The following is a 27,149-nucleotide window of genomic DNA, read 5'->3' on the forward strand; positions in this document are numbered from 1 at the left end:
AAACCAGCTGACCTGGGGTTTTGTCATGCTAGGTAATTAATGTGTGATGGCACTCAACTCAAAATAATTTAGTGACTGGTGAAAAAGTAAGAAATCATGCTGAGGCTTACATCAAAGGCACAAATTGGGTAGATTAGGTAGAATTATTGGACTTCTATCTAGAGTATATTAGGTTTGCGGGGAAGTGGATGGTGGATTGGCTTCTGGTAATTTCTTCAGGGAACAGCTGTGTGACCAAGGTGTTCCCGTGTGCCCTTCCTAACCTGAGGTGTGCTCGAAGCAAAACTTCAACTCTGGTTCTAGCGTAAAAAATAACTCTCCATCCCTAGAGTGAGGAAGAAGCCTTTGGTTCTGAGAGGTATTGCGAACTCCACAAATGAGAAGAGTGTGGTTTCTAAAGTGCAATGAGAAGTGGAGGGACTTTCCCCCGAGGTCTTGGCTTGCGGTGCGAATGCTCCCTGATGGTCCCTGGTCGGAGCTCAGGCCTCATCTCAGGTAGCGACCAGACACCTGGACCTGCAGAGTGAAACCTCTGTCTCCCTGGTGGACACAAGGTGGGTCGCTATCTGACCTCCTTCTCCGGCTCAGTAAGTCGGAGTTGGGGAATGCATTAGGATCCTGCCAGATGGCTGTTCTTTTTTTATTTTTAAACTACATGATCATGGGACTAAGCATTAGAAACTGCCTCCTGTTGCAGCCTGTGTTCCCAGGGCCCACCCTGGAAATGGATGTTTCATCATTATGCAATTTTCATTTTATTTAGTTTTGGTGGTGGAGGTTTATGTGGTTGGTATGAGTGGGAAGACAAATGGTGAGGAGCTGACTATGTGGTCTTGGAGGCATGACTCCTCTTCCTCGTGAATTCTCAAGGGACCAAGTCCTTTCCTGCCCTCACCTTCTCCTCCCTCCTGTACCCTTCCTCTCCCCTTCCCCCCACCCCCACCCCCCATTCTCTTCCTCCTGGTCTTTTCCTTCCTGCATTTAATAAAGACTTCTTATGGCCCTAGCCCTGAACCTTAAGAAGGAATCCAAGCACGGATGTCCTTCCCTGCCAGGTATGTAGGTGATTCTCGAGGACTCTCTGCCCATGTCTCTTAACCCAGCCCTTCACTCCCTATTCCTTCAGCAATATTCGGAATGTGGAGAGGTTAAAGTGACCATAATTCCTGTGAAGAATATGAATGCTACCCTCAATGCATTCACTGGTGGACATACCAGAGATGATAAACTTGGACAATTCCCATGGGAACATTTTTGCATTTTACAAAGAGCTATATGGAAAGACACAAGGAAAGCTGGGATGTAAGTTGATTTGTTGAGATGAGTAACATCTTGGCGGGCCCAAGGGCTATTTTACCTCCATTTTTGGAGAAACCAGAAAAAGGTACAGTGATTCCACTTCTTCCTCTGAAAATGTTAAGCTGCACACATTCTTCATTGCCATGATTGAGCCTCCATGATCACTAACTATATTGCATTAAAAAAAAAATGAGCCTCCCTTTTAAATGGGAAGTTGGTAGACTTGATAATGTGCTGTTTCCACAGATATTTTACTACAATCACTTTAAATAAAAAGCTATGAAAAGAGAATGAGAGCTGGTTTACGAGCAAGCAGAGAGCAGGGTTTCCACAGTCATTCTTATCTTTAGTTACGAGGTTTTATTTTAGCTTCGCATGAGATTTACTGCCCCAGAATTTAAATTTTATCCACTGAAGGAAGGCTCTGTCAGCAGCTGTGCCCACATGGATTGAGGTTATTGAAGGAGTCAGGCCATGGGGCCTGGCTGCAGTGGCAGTTTACCTGTTGGTGACTATGAAGCCCACAGCTTTGCAGATGGTGGTGTCTACTGTTTGGGCTTTGCTCAGATCAGGAAACAGAGGGAGTCAGCCCCTCCAGTGAGGAAGGTTAGAGAAGATAGCCAATAAAGTTTTGAGTTTAGGGCCTTCTAAGAGGCTTGCAGGCAGTGATCACTAAATACAGTGAAGCTCTCCCCACTTTACACCCACCCATGCCCCTCAGAGGCAAGATGTGTATCACCAGTCAGTGAAAATGCTAACTGTCCTGGAATGGGAGGGCTCCGTCTTCCACCAGCAGCAATAAAAATATTCCCATTACCCAGTTTAGGCAAGCAAAAGGGCAAAAGGCATGATACCTTAAAGACTGTCAAATTCAAACATTCTTTTATCAAATCACTACTGCCACTCTGTTCCTCTAAGACGGTGGGTTCGTGCATTCTGGAGAGCTGGAGTCCAAGGACCAGAGCCTCCCATTTCAGACATCCTTCTGGACATGTCCTATGGATCTGACAGTCGGCAAACCTGGAATTAGATTTTTAAGCCCAAAATGTCAGGGAAGGCGCGAAGATTAATTTTTGAAGTGTTTTCAGATGAGCAGATAATAGGAGCTATAAATGTTCCAAGCTTTCTCAGTCTTCCTGATTTAGCTTAATAGGAGAGGCCATTAAGAATGGCCTTTACCCTATGTCTTTAAATACATTTATACTCTCTTGCTTATTTTTACTATTGTTTCTTTTTTTTTAGTAAGCAATCATGCCTCATCAAATGATATTGAAGCAAAAGACCTGATCCAGCTTCTATAAGAAATAAGGTCTTAAATCACTTCACTTAGCTAATATGTGGGCACAAAAGTTAGAACTATGTGAGCTTCCTGGTAACTGCAATTCTAATTTTCTCCAGAATTAACTTATCTGCCATCCAGATATAATTTGCTAACAGCCTCACTCATTATTACAGATTAATGTTGCTGCTAGCCAGGTGCTTACTTCCTCTTCAACACTCACAAAATCAGTCTTTGATAATTAATCCTGATAACACCAATGCAGAAATCCACACATTTGATGGATCATTCAACAACTCTTTTGGCAGAAAGGAAAAGCACCTCACTTAAACATGAAAAAAAATGCTGTGAAAATATATTCTATTGACTTTCATGGGCAAATTTCAACTATCTGAAAAAAAATTTTATACTGTATTTTACTTGATTTTTTGACTTGACTATTTTATTTTTAAAGAAAATGAGGTGAAAATACACAATATTCTGTGAATTTAGAAGAGATTAAATTTTGTCCCAAGTGAAATAGCTAAAGTCAATGGATTTTAATTGCAAAATATCCCATGGGTTTCATTTTTTTATTTCAATTTTTAAATTTTCTCCTAGGTTACGAGGATTAATTTACAAGGTTAGTCCTACACTATCCACGAAACTAAACAAAAGTGGTGAGCGGCGAGGTGATTAGCAGTCACCTCTCTACCAGGCAGGCTCAGGAGGGCTTTCCATTCCAAGTCGGGCTGTGTCAGCACACCAGGGTGAGGTCCACCTAGGGCCAGTCACAGCTCTGCTGGCCTCAGCCACTGCCCTCAGGCTCCATTTCAGTACAGCCCGGGTTTCTTCTAGTGAGAGGCTGCTAGGACCTGGCGAGACTGTTGCCATGCTCTATTTTTCTGTCCTAGGTTGTTCAGAAACCATGTTTTCTTTATTCTGAAGATAACAGCAGCCCTTAGATACATTTTTCCTGGGCAGCCGTAAGTCACCAGAATGCACGTTTTGTCATGAATGAACCCTGAGGCCACGAAGCCTTCCCTCCCTGCCCATGTTTCCTCTGCATTGCTTTTGGGCCATAAGATTCCAAGTGTAAAGCTTAACACTCAACCAGGGTAAGCAACCTCCGTATTAAAAGCCTCCTTAATGTGGGCTTAGACAGGAAATGGAAATGGCTTGTGTTATCCATCCTTTAAAATATTTCTAGTGCTCAGTCTCCATGAAATGGATTGCTTATGGGGAGATAATGTCTGTTCTATTCCTTTTTAAGTCTGTGAAAAATGTCATCCTGGTTAATAGGGTGATTAAAACTCTTTATGCTTCAGGAGATAAATGTGATTATGTTTGTCATACTCTACCCAAGATAAAGACAGCAAAGAAGGCAAACTTGAAATTCCATAACATTTCCTCTCTTCCATAGCCAGGAACATTCAGAACTCAATACACAGATGGTAATTCACATAAAGAATAACATTATCTGTTAAACATTTTTCCTTTCCATTAACCAATTTAACAATATGCCTCTGGTATAAAAGGAAAAGATAAATGATTAAATCTTCTGATATTTGAATTCAGACAGTAGAAAAATACTATTTTAGTCATATTGCTTACATTGTTTTTTTTTCTTATTGTCATTGTAGTCACTTCATCTTTGCTTTTAAAATCCAATTGAAGCCTACGCTCAGTACCTATTCTAGGGTACTGGGACCGATCCTCCCAAACAAGGACAACAGGAGTAACATACATGGAGAGGGTATTTAGCATGTCACACAAATACCTACTCAGATATCCACTACTCGGGACTTACTCTCTCAGATCTCCTTCAGGTCTAGCCTGTGGGGCACAACATACCTCCCATGGCAGAGGTGTGGCGAAGCAGAGCTAACCATAACTACCACTGCTTTTATTTATTGTCTCCTTTTTCATGGCTGCCCCCGCCCTTGAAGTATTCATTGACTGGTGCCCGTTTCCTCCCTCTGCTCCTGTAGGTTCAACTTTTCTTTACCCTCATATATTTCAGGGACTGAAACATTGAAAATGGAAATAAAATGCCTCCCTCATAGACAGAAATGACCTAATGCACTATAAGAGCATTTGTTATGTTTCCTCTTCCCTAAAAAGCATGGTAATGTGCTGAAGTCAAGCAGTAACTACCCACATTTTGGTCTTATGCTCTTGCCTTCTGGCAAAGTTCATCATGCAGCTGTAGGAGGAACATGGCTTTGTCCAGTTGTGGCCAGGTTAGTGTCGAACGCCAAGGCAAGTGCCTTTCAGAGAGGTGGCTGGCATCTTTGGTTTTTATTACAGTTTGTTTGCCTGTTATGTGTCCTAATTCTATACTGTGCTTCACTTTCCATGCATGCTGCCCTCTCCCTCCTTCGCATACACAGGCTCCTAGGGCCTGGCCATCCCTGGCTAGCAGATACTAGTTTCTGTGCCTTGCAAGTCCTGGAGGAATCCCTGCCCTCAAGGAGCTTACAAGGCAGTGATCTGCTAAACAGAGTTACAATAAATAATGATCTCTTCTTTTATTATTCCAGAGTAGCTAGAAATTCTCATCTCCTATCCAGGGGAAGTCTTTTGAAAAACAACGGGGTTCCTCCATTCAAGAAAAATAAAAATCTGAATTCCAGCTTTAGTTTTAGGTGGTGCCCTTTCCATCTACTAAGGGAAACCTCTACTCAGACTAATATGTGGACAAAACACCCGCTCACCTTGAGTCTTGCCTCTTCTCAGTGAAGATTTAGTAGTAAATGAAAAATGGGTAATGAGTTTTTTGCTGTTCTGCATACCCTGAGAAACTGCACAATCCTTTCCTCCTAGTCTTGATTTTTAACAGGTTACATATGAATTCTAGACGCTGCTTACACCTGTTTAATTCACAATACAGCCATTTAAATTCACAATACAGCTATTTTAATTCACAATACAGCTATTTTAACAGGCTAACATGGTCTTGAGAAAAATGTTACATTATGCTCTTGACATTTCATTTAAAATTTTTCCTTAGAACTAAAAGGTTTCATTATAACAAATTAATTTCAAATGTACTTTATTAAACCTGATTGCTGACTAATTAAAGCCATAGCAATTATAACCTACATAATACTGTTTTTTTCTCTAGACATACTGACATGTTAAAATATTTCTCTTTAAAATGTTTTAACCTCCAATAAAAATAATTGCATGTAGACTTTTTTTTTTGCAAGAGATCATGGGGGGCAGGGGAGGGTTGGGTTTGTATATAAGAATTTACTAGTAGCAGTTTTATCAGGTGTTACTAAATACTGAATATTTAGATTCAATCCTGAGGTGATTTTCTGGTTAAAAGTGTTTTTGAGATAGGTGGCAACTGGGCTATTTTTATTTTGACAACTGAGGCCAAACTATAAATTGTCAGTATTCAAGAACCCACAACCCATGTCTTAAAGAGTAATTTTATACCCATGGCATCATCATATTTTAGCCCAATTGTACCTTTTCAAGTTATCATGATCTGTTACTGGCTTTTTGTCATAAGTATGAGAACTAACAGGATCTTAATGGAAGTCCATGAGGTCAGCAATTAGCATATGATTTCACTGTGGTCGGATAACAGGGCCACACACCCTTCCTTTGTGGACTGCCCCAGGAACCTGTCTCTGGAGTCTGGCTAACACAACAAGCCCTCCAAATTCTGACACTCACATATGGACAAGAAAGGTTCTCAAAACTCATTTAATTAGACACACTGAGGTACTACTGCTCTTAGGAGCCTGCTTAGATTGATTTTCCATCATACTTTTTTTTCCCCTACCAGGTAGGAAAATTGGTTTCAAAGGTTACAAACATAAACACAAGTCACCCCGACCCCGCAGGCAGCTCCCCCACATAAGGCAGTGGTCTCTCAAATTATTTATAAGTAGTTTTCCTAACTCTGCAAAACGTATCTCCCTACCCCCAACACACCCTGCCCAAGTAAATTTTCAAATAAAGCAAACACAGTGACTGTGGGTTTTTAGGATTCTCTAGGAGAAGGCTGGAAGCTGTATATTCCAGAGTTCAGTCCGTGGTCTGCACATATTCCTGAGGAGAAATGCAGCTGAGATCCTTCACTGGTGTGGGGTCTCCAAAGCCACCCTTTCTGTAATCACTTTGGAATTCATCCATGCTCATCTTATTTGGATTTCAATGCTTCTTCCCACTCAACTGTCGTTTCAGAGTTCTTTGGAATTGTTGGAAATATTGACTGCATTTTACTTCGAAAGTCTTTCATCTAAAAGAAGGAAAAAAAAACCAGTCATCAAATATTGAGAAGGGGAAACTAGGTAAGCCAATAGAGACTGACACTTCTGTTGATGGATAATACTTTGTTGCTCTAAGGAATACAGCAGAGTATCACCTGAACACCAATAATAAGGGTTATTTTAGCTACCCTAAAGAAAAAAAAATTACCTCTTTTCTTCCAAGTATAAATCTATTGAGCCTTAATAAAAATCCACTGTGAATCTGAAGGCAATAGGTCCTAAACTGTCAACATTCCACATTTATTCCCTACCCTCAAAACAGCATGTATAAGCAAGGGCAAAGCTGTGGAATGGAATTCTGTGTATTTGGATAAATGAATATACTCAGGTAATTTCAAATTAGCAGAAAGTTATAGCCAGTGGGAAGGTGTGGAGGGAAGAAATTTAGTAGGCATTTAATAACTATGCTGAAAGAACAAATGAATGAATGACAAGGAAGCTAGAATGTTCTTACGTGCTGGGCAGTGTTGTCAGGTTTTATTACCAGCACCGGTTGCTTTGAACATGGGAGTCAGAGCAAGGGGTTGTGGGGTGAGATGAAGGTCAGAACAGGCAGTGAGCACAAGCCCAACTTCACCCAGGGCACCTGGCTCCATGCCAGAGACCACCCCCCAATGGAGGGGCCACCAACAATGGAAGCTGGATAATCTTCATATTAGCGGGGACCAACCACACACTCTTGGGTTCATCTTTTTAATCTATATGGCCCTGTTGTGGAAATACTCTTTCAGAAACACTATGCTATAATTCCTCACATCAGCCACATCCTGGCCATATTTTTCTGGGGGTGTAGATATCTTTGACTGGGTTTCTGAGGCTCCCTGGTCTCACTGGCAACATGTAAGTCACTCTTTGAGTTTTGAGAGTCAGCTAACACTGTTTTATGTTGAAGTTCATTTATTTCATGTTGAGACTGAATCTTTGTTTCCAGTTCAGCAGATGTACTCAGTTTTGGGACTTGTAACGTCCTAGACATTAATAGCAGTCACTGGTAGCACTAAGACACATAGATTCTGACATCAGACTTCTTCAAATCCTAACTCTACCACCTGGAAAATTTATTTAATCTGTCTAAGCAGTAGTTTCCACAGATGTAGATGGAAGATGATAATCATCTGTTTACAGAGGTGGAGGATTAAGTGAGATGATGCACATAAGCATAGCATCTCTCACATGCGAAGTGCCCAATGCATATTCGCTGTCGCCATGATACCTCCATCCAAGTATGTGAGTTGTTTTCCAAGAACAAAGCTCTTATAGATGGAATTATTGTGGCATGCTTGTTGTAAGCATTACTTTATAGTTATTGTTCATTTTGGTTTAAGTATTCTGATACTGGAAGATATATAAGGTTCTCCATGATATGTAGTTTGTCTGAGGTCTGTGCCAACCAGACACCAATCTAGAAGGTGCACATGCACATGGGATGGGTGTCTCTCTCCACCACCCCCATGCAGCTCGCCAGTGTGTCCTGTGGCTAACTCTTCTAAGAGGCTGTCATCTAGAGCCAGTGGCTGTGTCTCTGGGGAGGGTCTACAAGTTGGGGTGGGGTGGGAGTGCCTCTGGCTATCTTGATACTGGGGACTATTTGCACTGGGGGAGGGCAGAGAGGCTAAACGTCCAGGATGGCCCACAAGAACCGCTCTGACCAAAATACTAACAGCACCCTCACCACAGAACTCTGTGTAGACTTTCTCATGTGAAAAACAGACTTTTCTCTGGCCAGGGTTTTCAACATGTTGCCTGGTTCTTTCCTTTCATCTTTCTGGCTGAACATCTGTTACAACTAAGCCAATGATTCATTTTGGGAGATCAGATAGCAAGGATGTGGACAGACTCATCCACCACTCTCCCTCCTCAATGACAGAGAAGGCGGTGAGCTACTGAGAGGAGGCGGGGAAGCACTGGGGATTTGTGTGAAGGACAGCTGCTCTGCTTCAGCATGGTATGCCCAAGGCCTTCTCTGGCTTGACTTCTTTCTTTCCTCTCATTTTCCAGGGTCCTAAGTGAGTAAGTAAACTACTAGAAGGAACATTAAAATCATTCAACTAGGACTAAATGGGCCTCAGATGGAGCAATGTAAAGGAAGGGAGGCAAATGGGATAAAAAAACACCATTTAGCTCCATTCTTTTAAGTTTATAGCTGTGGAAATGGAAATCCAGTCTACATTTAAGTTAAAAACAGAGCCTCAAGTTGCTTTAGACATTCGGGCACTAGGGAAGGTTTTAAAGCTTATACTATTCTTATTATATGGCTAGTAAATAAAAACCTTCACTTTTTCTCCATCTACATTGATTTCTGATAGGCAGTTTAGAAAAGGTGTCAGTCTTATCAGGGATACCTCTACACAGGCCATGAGAACATTCCTCTACTTAAAAAGGGTCTTGAAAAAAGATTTAGGTGTTGAAAGCAAATTTGGTTATAAAGTAAATATGCTGAATTCCATGATAATACCATTTCCACAGGACCATCACCCCACCCAGCAACTCAGCTTTATTCTGAAGCATTTTCCAAACTCTGGGATCTCATTCCTGCTGTTCTCTCTTCCCTCTTTCCTCAGACCAGTACGAATTTTTCTATGGCTATGGATCACAGGGCTACTACCCTCACAGTCAGATTACTGTGTACTGCCTCATTGGCTGTGCACTGCACAACTACAGGGGATGCTGTCCACAAGGACTAAGATGGGAATGGCACGCCCTACTGCTCCCAGAACCTGATCCTTTAGTCCCAATGTTCTACCATTTAATTACCAGAAAGCACCATTAGGTAAGGCAGCAGATGTCAAATGGAATGCATGATAACTGGGAAATAATACAAATATATCACTGATATGACCACTCTGAAGATTGGCATGTTTGACTCATTAGATGTCTGAACAGATTCAAGACTATGCCTCTGATAGTGTTATTTTAATTCTCACAGCTTCTTTGTATTTATTTTTTTATTAGAGAAGTTGTAAGTATACAAAAAAATCATGCAGAAATAAAGAGTTCCCATATACTCCCTCTCCCCCCTCCTCCAAACAGACACTGTTTTCCCTATTAACACTTTGTATTAGTGGGATTCCCTTGTGTGCCAGTTTGAATCTATTACATAGCCCAGAAAAGCCATGTTTTAATCCTGATCCAATACTGGAGAAGCAGCCGTTTCCTTTAATCCTGATTCAATACTGTAGGTTGGAAGCTTTTGAGTGGTTTATCTCCATGGAGGCATGGCTGTCCAATTGTGGGTGTGACATTTTGATTAGATGGAGATATGACTCCACCATTCCAGGTGGGTCTTGATTAGTTTATTGGAGTCCTTTAAAAGAGGAAATATTTTGGAGAGAGACAGAAATGACAGCCGACAGAAACTTCAGAGCAGAGCTGAGAGGCATAGAATAGAATTATGGATGTCTGTAGATCTTTGAAGCCCAGCAGACGCTGCCATGAGATGTTATGCAATCCAGAACCTGGAGAGAGCCAAGGGAAGCCAAGAGATGAAAGCCAGCCCTGAGAAGCAAAGTGAAGAACCCACACAGGACCAGAGGCTGAAAGCAAAAGAACCCAGGAGCAATGAACCAGCAGATGCCAGCCATGTGACTGCTCAGCTAACACAGGTGTTCCACACCCATTGGCCTTTCTTGAGTGAAAGTAACCTCTTGCTGGTACCTTAACTTGGACACTTTCACTTCCTTAGAACTGTAAACGTGACTTATTAAATGCCCCTTTTTAAAAGCTGTTCCAGTCCTGGTATATCACATTCTGGCATCTTGCAAACTACACATCTTGTTATAACTGATGAAACTATATTATTACAATTATATTATTAACTATAGTTTAATATAGTTATTGCTAGAGATAACTATAGTTTACATTATGGTTCACTTGTTGAACAGTCCTACAGGTTTGTTTTTTTAATTCTTTATTCTAGCAATATATTTACAACCCCAAATTTCTCCTTTTAACCATATTCAAATACGTAATTCAGTGGTGTTAATTATATTCACAATGTTGTGATACTATCATTCCAAAGAGAAACTGTGTGTCAATTAATAACTTCCCATTACCTATGGCAAGCCCCTGGTAACCAGTATTCTAGTTTCTGACTCTTATCCTGATTATTTAATATTAGTGAGATAATATTCGTTCTTTTCTGTCTGGCTTATTTCATTCAACATGGTGTCTTCAAGGTTCATTCATGCTGTTGCATGTATCAGAACTTCATTGCTTTTGTGGCTGAATAATAGTCCATTTGGTATACATATACATTTTGCTTAACCGTTTATTGGCTGATGTCCACTTGGGTTGCTATGATCTTTTGAAAATTGTGAATAATGCTGCTATGAATAGTGGTATGCAAACATCTGTTCAAGTATCTGCTTTCAACTCTTTGAGTAGATACCTAGAAGTGCGACTGCCAAGTCACATGGTAATTCTATAACTTTGAGGAACCGCCAAACTTTTCCATAGCAGCTGTACTTTACATTCCCACCAACAATGAACAAGTGTTCCTATTTAACATCCTCTCCAACACATTTCTTTACAGGTTCAGGATATTAAACCCTTATCAAATACGTGGTTTTCAAACATTTCCTCCCATTCTGTAGGCTGTCATTTTACTTCCACAATGAAGTCCCTTCGATCTATTTTCTCTTTTGTTGCTTGTGCTTTTGGTGTAAAGTCTAAGAAATTATTGCCTAAGACAAGTTTCTGAAGATGCTTACGCCTATGCTTTCTTCTAGGAGTGCTCTAGTTTTGGTTCTTAGGTCTTTGATTCATTTAATTTTTTTATATTATGTGAGATAGCATTCCACCTTCATCCTTTTGAATATGGATATCCAGCTTTCATAGCACCATTTGTTGAAGAGACTTTCTCCATTTAATGGACTTGGCACCCTTGTCAAAAATCAGTTGGCCACAGATGTGAGGGTTTATTTCTGAACTCTCAGTTCTATTCCATTGAGCTATGTCTTTCCTTTTGCCAGGACAATATAGGTTTGATTCCTGTAGTACTGTAATAAGTTTTAAAATCAGGAAGTGTGAGTCCTCCAACTTTGTCCTTTTTCAAGAAGGTTTTGACTATTTGGAGCCCCTTATCCTTCCACACAAAACTGATGGGCTACTTTTCCATTTCCACAAAGAAGGTTGTTGGAAGTTTGATTAGGATTGCCTTGAATCTAGAAATCACTTTGGGTACAGTTGACATCTTAATATTTAGTCTTTTCTGAGCCTGTGTCTTGCTCTGGGCTTGTGCTTGCTTGGGCCTTAGGAAATCCCCCATTTACAGGAATTTGAATGTCCCCTCAGTTGCCTAGGAAGTAAACTTTACCTCCTTCCTGGGAGTTCTATTGTATTTTATTAAGTGATCTAGGCCACTTTGTCTCCTACAAAGCTTCAACTGTCTGTAAGCTATTTCTGCCTGTAGGACAAGTTCTAGGAGGGTGAGCCAGAAAAGTTTCCTCCTTCAGTCTTTCAAGCTGCCACTGATTGATTGGCACCAACATATAGGCATCGCAGTATGACTCCTTCCAGAATAGAGCCAAAGACCCACAATGGGAACACAGATTGACTCCACACTGCATTGGGAAGGGGGTGAAGGGGAGGGGGCCTAGGGTGCCATCAGCTTCTCCTACCCTCTTTAAAGCTGCTTTTTCTTGATTCAGCACTTGCCCAGTTATTACAACCCTTTAAATGTTTACTGGAGTTTTGAGAAGGATGGCTCAGTCAGTTTTTGCTAGTTGTTCAAAGATTCTGTAGGGGAACAGTACCCTAGAGTGGCTTATATCACCATCTTGGTTGGCCAGAATCCCACAGCTTCTTGAAAGGGCAGGAGAGGGTTGTCACACAGCCAGTGCACTCAACCACAGATGCCAAGGACAGAGTCCTTACTATATGCTGGCTATGTTGCCATATTTAGCCCTCACAACAACCATGTGGGACAAATGCTATCCCTACTTGCAGATATGGTGACCAAAAGCTCAGAGAGACCAAACAACATGCCCGATTTCACAGCTGGTGAAGCAGGTCTGACCCTTATGCATCTACTTGGGACACTGCTTAGGTGTGCATACGGGACGTTATTGCACATTTACATGCATGTGTTGCAGGGAAAAAAAACTTGAAAGTTTATGGTCTAATAGACAGTATACTGAGAAATTATTTAAAAGCTTCAGCTTATGCCCCCAATTTAAATAATTTCAGAAAAATCCCTACAGCATTGATTCTAATATATAGGCAGTTATTGGAATTAAGAGCTCCAAGTTTTAAAATGTCTTTGCCATTGACTAGCTCATTTAGCATCAATTTCTTCACTTGAAGATGCTGGACTGCTGACAGCCTAATCTTGTGGTTAGAATGGCAAAAGCTTTAAAGGACGGACTGTTTAGAAATCCTTGGGATATGTAAATGATTATTTTCAAGAACTTGGCAGTTCAAAATAATAGCATTATAATATGATATCAGGAGGTACAGAATATAGATTATAAAATGTCACTTGAACAGGAATAATACTGTCTGCCATTTGGGATCACCTATGTGCCAGGCACCATACCAAGAATTATACTTCTACTTAATCTTTACAATTCTAGGTGGCAGATATGATGACCTTCACTTTACATATGATAACCCAGAGGTTCAGTGAAATTAACCTGTCCACAGCGACACAGCTTTTAAATGCAATTGCATGACCGATGCCCAGGGCTCTTTGATCATTCTTTTTTGTTCTGTGACCTGGAAAGACATGGAATTTATAAAACTTACACCCACATACCACTTTTCACTAAAATGACTTTAAAAGCACATGCTGTATATCTCTTACAATGGCTACCATTTTATTGAAAATGGTATGAGAGATACTTCTAACATTCACCAGTAGCCAGTACTCATCTACTTCTGGATTTAGGGAGGCTTATACTTCTCCACCCCTTGGAGCTAGGTAATCATGGACTAGTTCTGCTAATGAAATGTGTCACCTTCAGACTGAAGTACTTAATTGGAAGTGCTGGATTCTCCAGGCCTCTTCCTTTCCACTGCAATTCTGGAAACTTGTGTTGCTAGGGTGGTACCTGGAAAACATGGTACATTCAATTTGCCTGACACATGGTTGAATAAAAACTCAAGAGCCAGACAAAGGGGATCAGGAACTCTGTCAGCTGAGCAAAATGCTCTTACAACCACCTGGAACAACTGCAGCATTCCCTTTCCCACTCTGAGGGAGCTTAGCACATCAGTTGGTGCCATTACATGACACTGAATCCTGATGAATCAAATCATTTCTTGATGACTTTAATGAGATCGTATGGGGAGATATGATAAGTAAGGGAAAATAAAGGGTCAGTTTCTGGAAGGAGGATGGCGCTGTGCGTGTGTGTGTGTGTGTGTGTGTGTGTACGTGAGAGAGAGAGAGAAGGCATTCCTGAAATAACCATTAACATGTAATATTCTTAGAAATACAATCTCTGGAAGTAATCGTTAAAATGGTCAATTTTTATGATAGTGATTAACAAATAAGGCACAACTCAAAAGCAAAAGCTTTCTGTTAAACTGAGCAAAAGGGACAACCCCTGAGCCTTTTACAGCCCAGGGCCCATTTGCTACTGAGACCTGGCCCCAAAAAGAACAATTTAGAACATGTTTTGTGATTTAATGTGCTAAGAGGTCAGGTTCTCAGGAGGCAGTTCTAGAATGATATTACTCAGTCAGGCTTTATTTTCAGACATTGCAACATTTAGAAATGTTTCCTTCCTTTGCCAAATAAATGACAGTAACTATACCATCTCTGGCTGTTCAGGCTTCTTTCTAAAAGCTTTATACTTTCCTGCATTAAACAATTTCTCATCCCTACTAACCTGATCACGATTATTTTCATATCTTAATGTAATGATCCTGTCTTGGTGTGTCCACTCACGTGCATACACACATACACACACACATATGATCTAGTCACAGCTCCCATTTCATAATGCCTTTTTAATGGTTCAGCTGAGAGACTGTCACAGGGGAATGAAGGTAGCCCTGAGATGGTTCCATTATAGAAAGCATTTCTCCTGTCTGCTCTGATGATGGCAGAAAAAGGGATGCTTCTCTAGCAAGTGAATCCTGCAGTTAAAGTTTTACAAACACATATTATTCCCTTCAATATGTGACATGTAAAGAGGCCAACTCAGATCTGTGGAATTCATTTTCTATTTTTAGTATGTCTGCCAAGTGAAAGTGTTTATATTAACCACAAATGAAAATAAGGTTAAATATGCTGACCTATAATCCTGATAGGAAGAACAAGGTGCATGGCTGTCTTCCACGTGCTACTGAGCCTTTTGCACCACTTTTCTGGCATCTAGAAGAGAAATGGGGATCAAGTTTTACAGTGTATCTGATTCCAGGGCCTTCTATTTGGGAAGGATCTCACTGCCCTTATTCCAGTTTTGACCATGACCAACAAGTGTGGAGAAGATCAGCAGGAGCTTGACAACAAGGAAAAGGGGCCGACTGGGAATCATTCCAATGCTAAAAACTCTTTGGAGAGGCTATTATGGCTTTCTGATGTCAAAGAAAAGCTTGTGATGGCAAGTCCCAATTAAAAATGACCTCTACTAAAACGAAGATACATCTTAAGTGGCCTAAAAATGGCAAGTCTTATACATGCTCAAATCAGAGTGACTAAATTAGTGAAATAAAGTATTGGTTAGGTGTACAACACAGCATTACTATGTCTTACCTTCCCCTGTATTTCTCACCAGTCTTATGTATTTCCAATCAAATTTCTAAGAAGATAGACATGAACTTTGCATCTAATGAAATATATATCCTAATAAACCTAATAAAAATTAAACTACAAAAGCCCAAATAAAAAGAAACGATACTTTCTCCCCCTTAAAGCCTGAATCCTGACCATATAATGGTTCCTCAAAGCTTTCCTTCTCTCTCTGAGAGCAATATGTTCTCTCCTGATGGGGCTCTTGGTTCATGCAGCCCCCTCAGTCGGCAAAAGATTTCAGTTTTAGAATACTGAATACTGACAAAATGAATAATTTATAGCTAGGACTTGAAAGCTATTCTCATCCTTCCTGCCACTGAAATGCAGCTCAGGAAGAGAAGAGCAATAAGAAAAGGAAGAGTGAAGGGTGGGTAAAGAGTAGCAATTAGAGGAGTTCCTGTGATGCTGTTTCTGTGTGACCTGCTGGCTGCACTGACTCTCATCCCAGAGCAGAGGCCAGACAGCCTATTTGAGGCTACGGAGAAAGGCTCAGTGATAACAAAATGGTGAGAGTACAGACATAAGTATTCTCTCACCTCTGGCAGTCAGATTTATAGTAACCATTTATCAAGCTGAAAATGGAAATTTAAAAAAATGAAAATCTTTATTTAACACTGGCCAATATTTTAGGGGATCCTTTAAAAGGATCAACTACTGATAGCTATCATGTCTTTGATCCCAGTCATAACAAGAAATGTTTTAACCTGATGTCTGCTCCCATCTTTTTCCTAAAATGATTCCTTTGACCAGTCAAGTCATTTTCCAAGATAAGTGTTCTTGAGGATGCAATTCAAGAATGCTGGATGGCTTTCTACAGTAATTTTCTTTCCAGAGTTTGAACCTCTTCAGAAATATAATCTTTATGATTGCTCCCTCTTCATTTTCCCCCTTAGCCACAGCAAAATCAATTTTTAGGGGAAAAAAATAACACTACTCTCCAAAATAAAAATATCTCAAATAAAGCAGCTTTTTATTTACAATGAGTCTTGAGACAAGAAAGAAAGTAATAAGAAAGATGAAGTCGTACAAATTTAGGTCTATCCAAAGATGTAAAAGCCAAATATAGTTAGACAGCACCCTAATGACTTTCTATCTTGGGTGGCTTATTATTCCTTTTGAATTGAAAACCTAACTCAAGTTATCTATTTAAAGTACAGGGTAAAATTATCACTGATGGCAGAATGGGGCCTTGATACTTTTGGCCACACCTTTTGGAAAGAAAGACACAGGAGATGAGGATGACTAGCAAGTCACTGAGCCAAGGATGGCTGTAACTAGGAGATACTAATCCTCTCACCTGGAATCCCACCTCTCTCCATTTATTATTTGAGTCCACTTCCAATATTCTATCCTCTGTTAAGGCTTCTTCAGTCCCCCAAGCAGAATTAACTTTTTATGGTCCACATATCACCATTGTACGTTGTACTTCTTTCTATCACAGAATCTACAACACAATTAAACATAATTACGTATGAATGTCTGACTGCATGAGGGACCACCTCTCATTGAACAGCATATCCCTGTCCTCTAGAAGAGTATATGTTTCAATATGGACACAGTATATGTCTGTGGTAGGGAAGAAATAAGTAACTATAGAAATGAGTTAGTAAATAGAGGATTGACAGGTAGAAAGAAGGGCTAGAGAGACCACCAGATGCTAGAGTTCTGAATCAAGGGGTAAGTAAAATGGGGAGAGGCTTCTTAGCAAGTTTGATGCACACATTTCAAATAAAGCTGTGCTTACACTAAAAGATTTCTTAACTATTTTCAAAGCCAATATCTGTCTTTACCAAAGTAAAACATATACCAAACAAAGCTGTGCTTTTAAAATTTGGTCATGTACAAAAAAAAATTCTTTTTTTGCAGTGCCAAAAACATATCAAAACAAATATGCAATGGAACAGAGAATATTTTTATCCTTTAAAGTATTTTAAATATTTTATTCTTTGGAAAGCTTTAAAAAAAATCAGCACATGAGAGCGTTGATTTGCAAAACAAGCATGCAACGAAAGCAGTGTTAATTAATATTGTAATTTGACCTAAAATAGGTCATAAACTCACAAGCATGCCAACAGACCATTTTATAAATTAATTTTTTAGAAGTCATCCTTTTGATATGAAAATCATAAAATGTAAATTGTCTTTATAATAGTAAATCAGTGGATTTTAATTTTATTGCGCAAAGATACTAAGATTTGTATAACTCTGTAATCCTTATGTGGTGTCTTTACAAAAATTTAGTGCCTGAAAGTATACTCCTCTGCAGGCAATATACTAGGAATGCCCAGAGAAGGAAAAGTGGGGCCACAAAGCTTTGCCATCCAAGATCAAAGGCAGAATGTCAATTTAAAAAGTAACACAGGGATCAGCTTTCTATTTATGAGATTTAAATATTATAAAATAAAATAGAAAATATTTTCATAAATTAAATGGGTTACCTGAATCTAACTTTTGTTTTTTAAAGGCATCATCTTACATATAATTTTTGAAGCAATATAAAAGAGCCACTTGTATTAATCACTAAAGAGGAAAAAATTTTTTCATGTGGCACAAAATGTGAAAAATAAAGTATTTAATAGTCATTAGTATGTATTTAAATATTCTAAATCATATTTAAAATTGAGAAAGTTTAACTTTCTGGCTATGGGCTGCAATTGCATATAGGTGCTATTTTATTAATCCACCCCATTTACCCTCTGTGATTGGATTAATAGATGTGATAATGAAGTCCAAAGGTAATGGCTTTATACATGAGAAGAAAAAGTGGCATGGAGATGTTTGTATATGTTAATTACTTTCAATCTGAGGTAGAAATTTTAGTTACCTTTATAAAAAAAAAACTTAAACTACATAGGGATAACTCTCTTGTAAAGGTTAATAATTAATTTGCTCAAAGATGACCTCTGGGCAAAGAACAGTGTCAGCAAAGAGGAGCAATGGGGGAGAGGAGAGAGTGTTCTAGATAGGTGGATAAGCAAGGACAAGACTCAGAGTGCCCTTCAGCATGACCAGAACTTTGGGCATAACAGAAGTATTACGAGAGATGCAGCTAGGCCCTCAACACAGCAGCACTGACATTCTGGATGGGATAATCCCTTGTTGTGGAGGCTGTCCTGTGTGTTGTAAGATGTTTAGCAGCATTTCTGGCCTCTATGCACTAGATGCCAGTAGCACTACCTCAGGACAACCAAAAATGCTTCCAGACATTGTCAGATATCTTTGCTCCTGGTTGAGAACCAGTGAGCTAGAAAGTAACCAGGGACCAGATCAGAGGAACTTATGAACCACTTTACGGAGCTTGGACTTTATTCTGAAGGGAAGAGGGAGCCGTTGAAATGGTAGAAGCAATGTGATCATATTTCACTCAACAAATATCTAGACGCTGTTACAGGTGCTAAGGATAAAACAATTCACATGATAAATAAGGTCTTTGTTCTTTTAGAATTTATATTCTATTGGGAAGACAGATAAAACAAGAGAATGGACAGGGTATTTAATTTTAGATCAGATAGTCTGAGAAAGCTTGGAGGAGGTGAAATAAATTTGAATTGAAACACTGAATGGTTAAAAAGAACCAGCCATGCAAAGATCAGTTTCCTGGCAAAGCTAGTACCAAGGCCCCAAGAAGGAACAGGCTTGGTATGCTGAGAGAACAAGGAGGCTGGCATGGGTGGAGTGCATGTTGGAAGCTATGCTTATGGGGGTTCAAGACAAGGTCAGGGAAGGTGGGGCCCATGTGAAGATTCTTTTCTTTTTTCAATTTTTAAATTTTTTTAAACATAACAACATGCAAACACAAACACTCTTACCATATGATCACTCCATTCTTGGTATATAATCAATAACTCACAACATCATCACATAGTTGTATATTCATCACCATGATCACTTCTTAGAACATTTGCATCAATTCAGAAAAAAAGAAAAAAACTCATACATCCTGTACCCCTTACCCCTCCCTCTCATTGACTGCTAACATTTCCATCTACCCAATATACTTTAGCCTTTGTTTCCCCTATTTTTTCTATAACCCTTACCACTCCCTTTCATTGATCACTAGCATTTCAATCTACTAAATTTATTTTAATGTTTCCCCTACTATTTATTTATTTTTAATCCATATGTTTTACTCATCTGTCCACACCACAGATAAAAGGAGCATCAGACACAAGATTTTCACACTCATAGTCACATTGTGAGAGCAATATCATTATCCAATCATCTTCAATAAACATGGCTACTGGAACACAGTTCTGTATTTTCAGGCAGTTCCCTCCAGCCACTCCAATATACCTTAACTAAAAAGGTGATATCTATATAATGCGTAAGAGTAACCTCCAGGATAACCTCTCAACTCTGAAATCTCTCAGCCATTGACACTTTATTCTGTCTCATTTCTCTCTTCTCCCTTCTGGTCAAGGTTTTCTTCAATCCCTTGATGCTGAGTCCCAGCTCATTCCAGGATTTCTGTCCCACGTTGCCAGGAAGGTTTACACCCCTAGGAGTCATGTCCCACACGGGGCGGGGGGGGGGGGGGCGGGTAGTGAGTTTGCCTGTCATTTTGGCTGAGAGAGGCCATATCTGAGCAACAAAAGAGGCTCTCTGGGGGTGACTCTTAGGCTTAATTTTAAGTAGGCTTAGCCTATCCTTTGTAGGGTTAAGTTTCATATGAACAAACCCCAAGATTGAGGGCTTGGCCTATTGCTTTGGCTGTCCCCACTGCTTGTGTGAATATCAGGAATTCTCCACATGGGGAAGTTGAATTTTCCCTCTCTCTCGCCATTCCCCCAAGGGATTTTGCAAATACTTTTTTATTTACTGCTCAAATCACTCTGGGATTTATTGAGCCATCACTCTGGACAAACTTACAAAATCCCATGCCCTACTCAAGGTTCCATGTACTTATAGGGTTCAATTAAACTGTCCACATAAGTTATATTAGAAAATGCATTAGTCTAAATATGAATTTTGTACCAAATAAACATTTTTTGTTTTAGCCTCACACATAAAGTTTTAAAATATGAATAACCATCTATTTTCAATACCCTGTAATACTGACATTCTTTTGTTCTTCCTCATGCAAAAACATTTTTTAATTTGTACTTAATCACTATCATTGTACACTCTAGGCATTCCTAGATTATACCATTTGTCTTTACTGTCTATCTTTCCTTCTGATCTCATTTGTGCCCCCAGCCCTCCTCCCTCTATCATTCTCACATTCAGCTTCATTCTGTATACTAACATTATTGTATTACAGTTAGGTAGCATCGTGCTATCCATTTCTGCTTTTTTACAATCAGTTTTGTTGCACAATCCGTATCCCTTCAGCTCCAGTTACCCAATATCTACCCTATTTCTATCTCCTGATGGTCTCTTTTCTTACCTGAAATTCTTCAAGTTCATTCACTAATGTTAGTTCACAGCAGTTAGACCATACAGTATTTGTCCTTTTGTTTCTGGCTAATCTCACTCAGCATAATGTCCTCAAGCTCCATCTATGTTGTTACATACTTCATAACTTTATTCTGTCTTATAGCTGCATAATATTCCATCGTATGTACATACCACAGCTTGTTTAGCCACTCGTCTACTGATGGACATTTTGGTTGTTTCAGTACATTTGCACACTAGTGTTTTTAGCAGTATCATTACAATTGCTAATTGTTTGGTAAGCAATTATAATACCGCTAAAAACACTGGTATGCAAATGACCATCTGCATCCTTTCCCTCATGTCCGCTGAGTAGATATCTAGCAATGGTATTGCTGGATCATATGGCAATTCTATACTTAGCTTCCTGAGGAACTGCCAAACTGCCTTCCACAGTGGTTGTACCATTTTACATTCCCACCAACAGTGGATAAGTGTGCCTCTTTCTCCACATCCACTCCAACACTTGTCGTTTTCTGTTTTATTGAAAATGGCTATTCTGGTGGGTTTAAGATGATATCTCATTGTGGTTTTGATTTGCACTTCTCTAATAGCCAGGGAAGTTGAGCATCTTTTAATATCCCTTTTGGCCATTTGTATTTCCTCTTCTGAGAAGTACCTGTTCATGTCTTCTGCCCATTTTTTGCAATTGGGTTGTTTGTCTTTTTGTTGTTGAGTTGAACAATCTCTTTATATATTCTGGATACTAGACCCTTATCTGACACATCATTTCCAAATATTGTCTCCCATTATGTAGGCTTTTTACTTTCTTGACAAAGTTCTTTGATGCACAAAAGTGTTTAATTTTGAGGAGTTCCCATTTCTTTCTTTCCTTCTTCAATGCTTGTGCTTTGGGTGTAAGATCTAGGAAACCACCTCCTATTATAAGATTATAAGATATTTCCCTACATTTTCTACTAAAAGTTTTATGGTCTTAGATCTAATGTTTAGGTTTCTGATTCATTTTGAATTAATTTTTGTATATGATGTGAAATATGGATGCTCTTTCACTTTTTGACTGTGGATATCCAGTTCTCCAGGCACCATTTATTGAAGAGACTGTTCTGTCCCAGGTGAGTTGCCTTATCAAAAATCAATTGCCCATAGATAAGAGGGTCTGTATCTGAACACTCCATTCAATTCCATTGGTCAGTATATCTACCTTTATGCCAGTACAAAGCTGTTTTGACCATTGTAGCTTCGTAATATGCCTTAAAGTCAGGTAGTGTGAGAACTCAACTTCATTTTTCTTTCTCAGGATATTTTTAGTTATTCAGGGCACCCTGCCCTTCCGTATAAATTTGGTTATTGGTTTTTTATTTCTAAAAAGTTTTCTGGATTTTAATTGGTGTTGCATTGAATCTGTAAATCAATTTAAGTAGACTTGACATCTTAACTATATTTAATTTTCCAATCCAAGAACACGGTATGCCCTTCCATTTATTTAGGTCTTTTGTAATTTCTTTTAGCAATTTCTTGTATTTCTTTGTATAGGTCTTTTGTATCCTTAGCTAAACTTATTCCTAAATATTTTATTCTTTTGGTTGCAATTGTAAATGGAATTTTTTTCTTGATTTCTTCCTCAGATTATTCATTACTAGTGTATAGAAACATTACAGATTTTTGAGTGTTGATCTTATAACCTGTCACCTCGCTGTACTCATTTATTAGCTCTAGTAGTTTTGCTGTGGATTTTTCGACATATAGTATTGCATCATCAGCAAACAATGAGAGTTTTACTTCTTCCTTTTCAATTTTGATGCCTTGTATTTCTTTTTCTTGCCTAATTGCTCTGGCTATAACTTCCAACATAATGTTGAATAACAGTGGTGATAGTGGACATCCTTGTCTTGTTCCTGATCTTAGGGGGAAAGTTTTCAGTTTCTTCCCACTGAGGATGATGTTAGCTGTGGGCTTTTCATATATTCCCTTTATCATATTGAGGAAGTTCCTTTCTATTCCTATCCTTTGAAGTGTTTTCATCAAGAAAGGATGTTGAATTTTGTCAAATGCCTTTTCTGCATCAATTGAGATGATTATGTGGTTTTTCTGCTTTGATTTGTTGATATGATATATATTAATTGAATTTATGTCAAACCATCCTTGCATACCTGGGATGAATACTACTTGGCCATAATGTAAAATTCTTTTAATGTGCTGCTGGTTTCAATTTGCAAGAATTTTGTTGAGGATTTCTGCATCTACATTCAATAGAAAGATTGGTCTGTAATTTTCTTTTCTTGTAGCATCTTTGTGTGGCTTCAGTATGAAGGTGATGTTGGCTTCATAGAATGAGTTAAGTAGCCTTCCCTTCGCCAAGGTTTTTGAAGAGTTTGAGCAGGATTGGTACTAATTCTTTCTTGAATGTTTGGTAGAATTCACATGTGAAGCCATCTGGTTCTGGACTTTTCTTTTTGGGGAGTTTCTTAATGACTGATTCACTTCCTTTACTTGTGATTGGTTTGTTGAGGTCATCTACTTCTCGAGTCAATGTTGGTTGTTCATGCCTTTCTAGGAAGTTGTCCATCTCATTTACATTGTCTAGTTTATTAGCATAAAGTTGTTCATAGTATCCTCTCATTACCTCCTTTATTTCTGCGGGGCCAGTGATTATGTCTCCTCTTTCATTTCTGATTTTATTTATTTGCCTCCTCTCTCTTCTTTTTGTCAACCTCACTAAGGGTCCATCAATCTTATTTTCTCATAGAACCAACTTCTGGTTTTGCAGATTTTCTCAATTGTTTTCATGTTCTCACTTTCATTTATTTCTGCTCTAATCTTCATTATTTCTTTCCTTTGCTTGCTTTGGGGTTAGTTTGCTGTTCTTTTTTTAGGTCTTCCATGTGGACAGTTAATTCCTTGATTTTTGCTCTTTCTTCTTTTTTGATATTGGCATTTAGGGCAATAAACTTCCCTCTTAGTACTATTTTTGCTGTATCCCATGAATTTTGATATGTTGTTTTTGTTTTCATTTGCCTCGAGATATTTACTGAATTCTCTTGCAACTTCTTCCCTGACCCACTGGCTGTTTAAAAGTGTGTTGCTGAGCCTCCATATATTTGTAAATTTTCTGGCACTCTGCCTATTATTGATTTCCAACTTCATTCCTTTATGATCTGAAAAAGGGTTTTATATGAGTTCAATCTTTTTAAATTTATTGAGAACTGCTTTGTAACCCAGCATATGCTCCCTCCTTGAGAATGATACGTGAGCACTTGAGAAAAAGGTGACTCTTGCTGTTGTGGGGTGTAACGTTCTATAAATGTATATTAGGTCTACCTCATTTATTGTATTATTCAAATTCTGTTTCTTTATTGATCCTCTGTCTAGATGTTCTGTTCATTGATGAAACTGGGGAATTGATGTCTCCAACTATTATGGAAGATGTGTCTATTTCTCTTTTCAGTGTTTGCCTCATGTATTTGGAGCACTCTGGCTCAGTTAATAAATATTTGTGATTGTTATGTCTTCTTGTTGAATGTCCCTTTTATTAATATATAGTGTCCTTCTCTGTCTCTTTTAATTTTTCACATTTGAAGCCTAATTTGTTACATATTAGTATAGCTACTCCTGTTCTTTTCTGATTGTTGTTTGCATGAAACATCTTTTCCTCAACCTTTCACTTTCAACCTATGTTTATCTTTGGGTCTAAGATGCATCTCCTGTAGATAGCATAGAGATGGGTCCTGTTTTTTTTAATCCATTCTGCCAGTCTACGTGTTTTGATTGGGGGGTTTAATCCATTAACACTTAGCGTTATTATTGTAAGGGCAGTACTTTCTTCTACCATTGCCTTTTGGATTTTATATGTCATATCTAACTTCTCTTCTTTTCACCTTTACTGACAGTCTTAGTTTCTATGCTCTTCTCCACACCACTCTCTCCTGTCTTTTCCTATCTGTCTCTAGTGCTCCCTTTAGTATTTCTTGCAGAACCGGTCTCTTGGTCACAAATTCTCTCACTGATTTTTTTGTCTGAGAATGTTTTAATTTCCTCCTCATTTTTGAAAGACAGTTTTGCTGGATATAGAATTCTTGGTTGGCAGTTTTTCTCTTTTAGTATCTTAAATATATCATACCACTGTCTTCTCACCTCCATGGTTTTTGCTGAGAAATCTATGCATAGTCTTATTAGGCTTCACTTGTATGTGATGGATTGCTTTTCTCTTGCTGCTTTCAAGATTTTCTCTTTCTCTTTGACAGCTGACATTCTGATTAGTAAGTGTCTTGGTGTTCTAGTTTGCTAGCTGCTGGAATGCAGTATACCAGAAACGGAATGGCTTTTAAAAAGGGGAATTTAATAAGTTGCAAGTTTACAGTTCTAAGGCTGAGAAAATGTCCCAATTAAAACAAGTCTATAGAAGGCATCCAGGGAAAGATACCTTGATTCAAGAAGGCTGGTGAAGTTCAGGGTTTCTCTCTTAAGTGAGAAGACACACAGCAAACACAGTCAGGGCTTCTCTCTCAGCTGAAAGGGCACATGGTGAACACAACATCATCTGCTAGCTTTCTCTTCTGGCTTCTGGTTTCACGAAGCTCCCCAGGAGGTGTTTTCCTTCTTCATCGCCAAAGGTTGCTGGCTGGTGGACTCTCTGTTTCATGGTGCTGCAGCACTCTCTGCTCTCTCTGAATCTCTTATTCTCCAAAACGTTTCCTCTTTTATAGGACTCCAATAAACCAATCAAGACGCACCCAAATAGGTGGAAAAATGTCATCACCAAATCCAGCTGAACAACTACTCTTGACTAAATCACATCAGCCAGGGAGATGATCTGATAAGTTTCAAACATACAGTATTGAATAGGAATTATTCTACCTTTATGAAATGGGATTTTGATTAAAACATGGCTTTTCTAGGGGGCATACTTCCTTTCAAACCAGCACACTTGGAGTATGTCTATTTGGATCTATTCTGTTTAGGGTATGCTGCACTGCTTGGATCTGTAATTTTAATTCTTCATAAAAGTTGAGAAAGTTTCAGTGATAATTTCCTCCATTAGTTTTTCTCCTCCTTTCCCCTTCTCTTCTCCTTCTGGGACACCCACAACACATATATCTGTGTGCTTCGTGTTGTCATTCAATTCCCTGAATCCCTGCTCATATTTTTCCATTGTTTTCCCTATATTTTCTTTTGTTTGTCGGGTTTCAGATGTCCCATCCTTCAGTTCACTAATCCTATCTTCTGCCTCTCGAAATCTACCAGTGTAGGTTTCCATTGTTTTTTTAATCTCTTCTACTGTGCCTTTCATTCCCATAAGTTCCGTGATTTGTTTATTCAGACTTTCCATTTCTTCTTTTCGTTCATTCCTTGACTTCTTTATATCCTCCCTCAATTCATTGATTTGATTTTTTGATGAGGTTTTCCATGTCTGTTTGCACATCCTGAATTAATTGTTTCAACTCCTGTATCTCATCTGAATTGTTGGTTTGTTCCTTTGACTGGGCCATACCTTAAATTTTCCTAGTATGATTTATTATTTTTTGCTGGTGTCTGGGCATTTAATTTCCTTAATTCGTTTATTCTGGAGGTTGTTTTCACTTTTTTTTTACCTAGGATTTTCTTGCTGGATGACTTTGTTGTCTATGTGTTCTATGACATTCAGTTCAGCTTATTCTAGACCTCTAGCTTAAGTTTTAACAGATCAGAATTTTCAGTTCTTGTTTTCTTGTATCTTGACCTGCCTGTGTGGTGCCTCCCCCTACCCCCCTGCCCCTGTCCCCCTTATGAGGGTCTACTTAGGTTTATAGATCCCACACAGATTTTCCCAGACCAAACTGGCTTCCTGTCAGAAGAGAGTCTCCTGTATCAGGTTTCCCTGAGGGTGAGCAGGTTGAAACCCTTTCCCAGCAGGTTGAAAGACTTTCCTATGAACCCTCTGGACTCTGGATTTTTCCTATCCTCCCCAGTATGTGGAGCTTGTCTGCCATCTGCTTCCGAGTCCCACCAGCATAAAGTGATGTGGTACGTCTAACTTCAGCAAACTCTCCCTACCGGGGGCGTGGTTGAGACAGAGGAGAGGTTGTAGGCTGGGTTTAATCGCTTTAGTTTTTCAGACCCTGGGGTCTGGATTCCTTGGGGGAGAGATTCCACATGAGCTGGGCCCCCACCCCTCTCCTGGGGAAGGCACAGC

The 27,149-nt window shown here is 39.2% G+C and overlaps 1 protein-coding gene and 1 long non-coding RNA gene across 2 annotated transcripts in view; one reads left to right on the forward strand and one right to left on the reverse strand.

Moving 5' to 3' along the window:
* Positions 1-6,263: 6,263 nt before the first annotated feature.
* The window catches only part of TMEM242 (transmembrane protein 242), a 41,454-nt gene continuing 20,568 nt past the window's right edge, over positions 6,264-27,149 (reverse strand). Inside the window, exon 4 of the mRNA XM_077149349.1 lies at positions 6,264-6,815. Coding sequence (XP_077005464.1) covers positions 6,717-6,815 — 99 coding nt within the window. The 3' untranslated portion in view covers positions 6,264-6,716. The remainder of the gene's footprint in view (positions 6,816-27,149) is intronic.
* LOC143674063 (uncharacterized) lies at positions 6,778-9,760 on the forward strand. Its single transcript, XR_013170844.1, has 3 exons — positions 6,778-6,867; positions 8,638-8,791; positions 9,408-9,760. It is a non-coding gene; the product is annotated as an uncharacterized LOC143674063 (long non-coding RNA).

The sequence above is a fragment of the Tamandua tetradactyla genome, chromosome 2 (genome assembly GCF_023851605.1).
Source record: "Tamandua tetradactyla isolate mTamTet1 chromosome 2, mTamTet1.pri, whole genome shotgun sequence".
NCBI classification, from domain to species: Eukaryota; Metazoa; Chordata; class Mammalia; order Pilosa; family Myrmecophagidae; genus Tamandua; species Tamandua tetradactyla.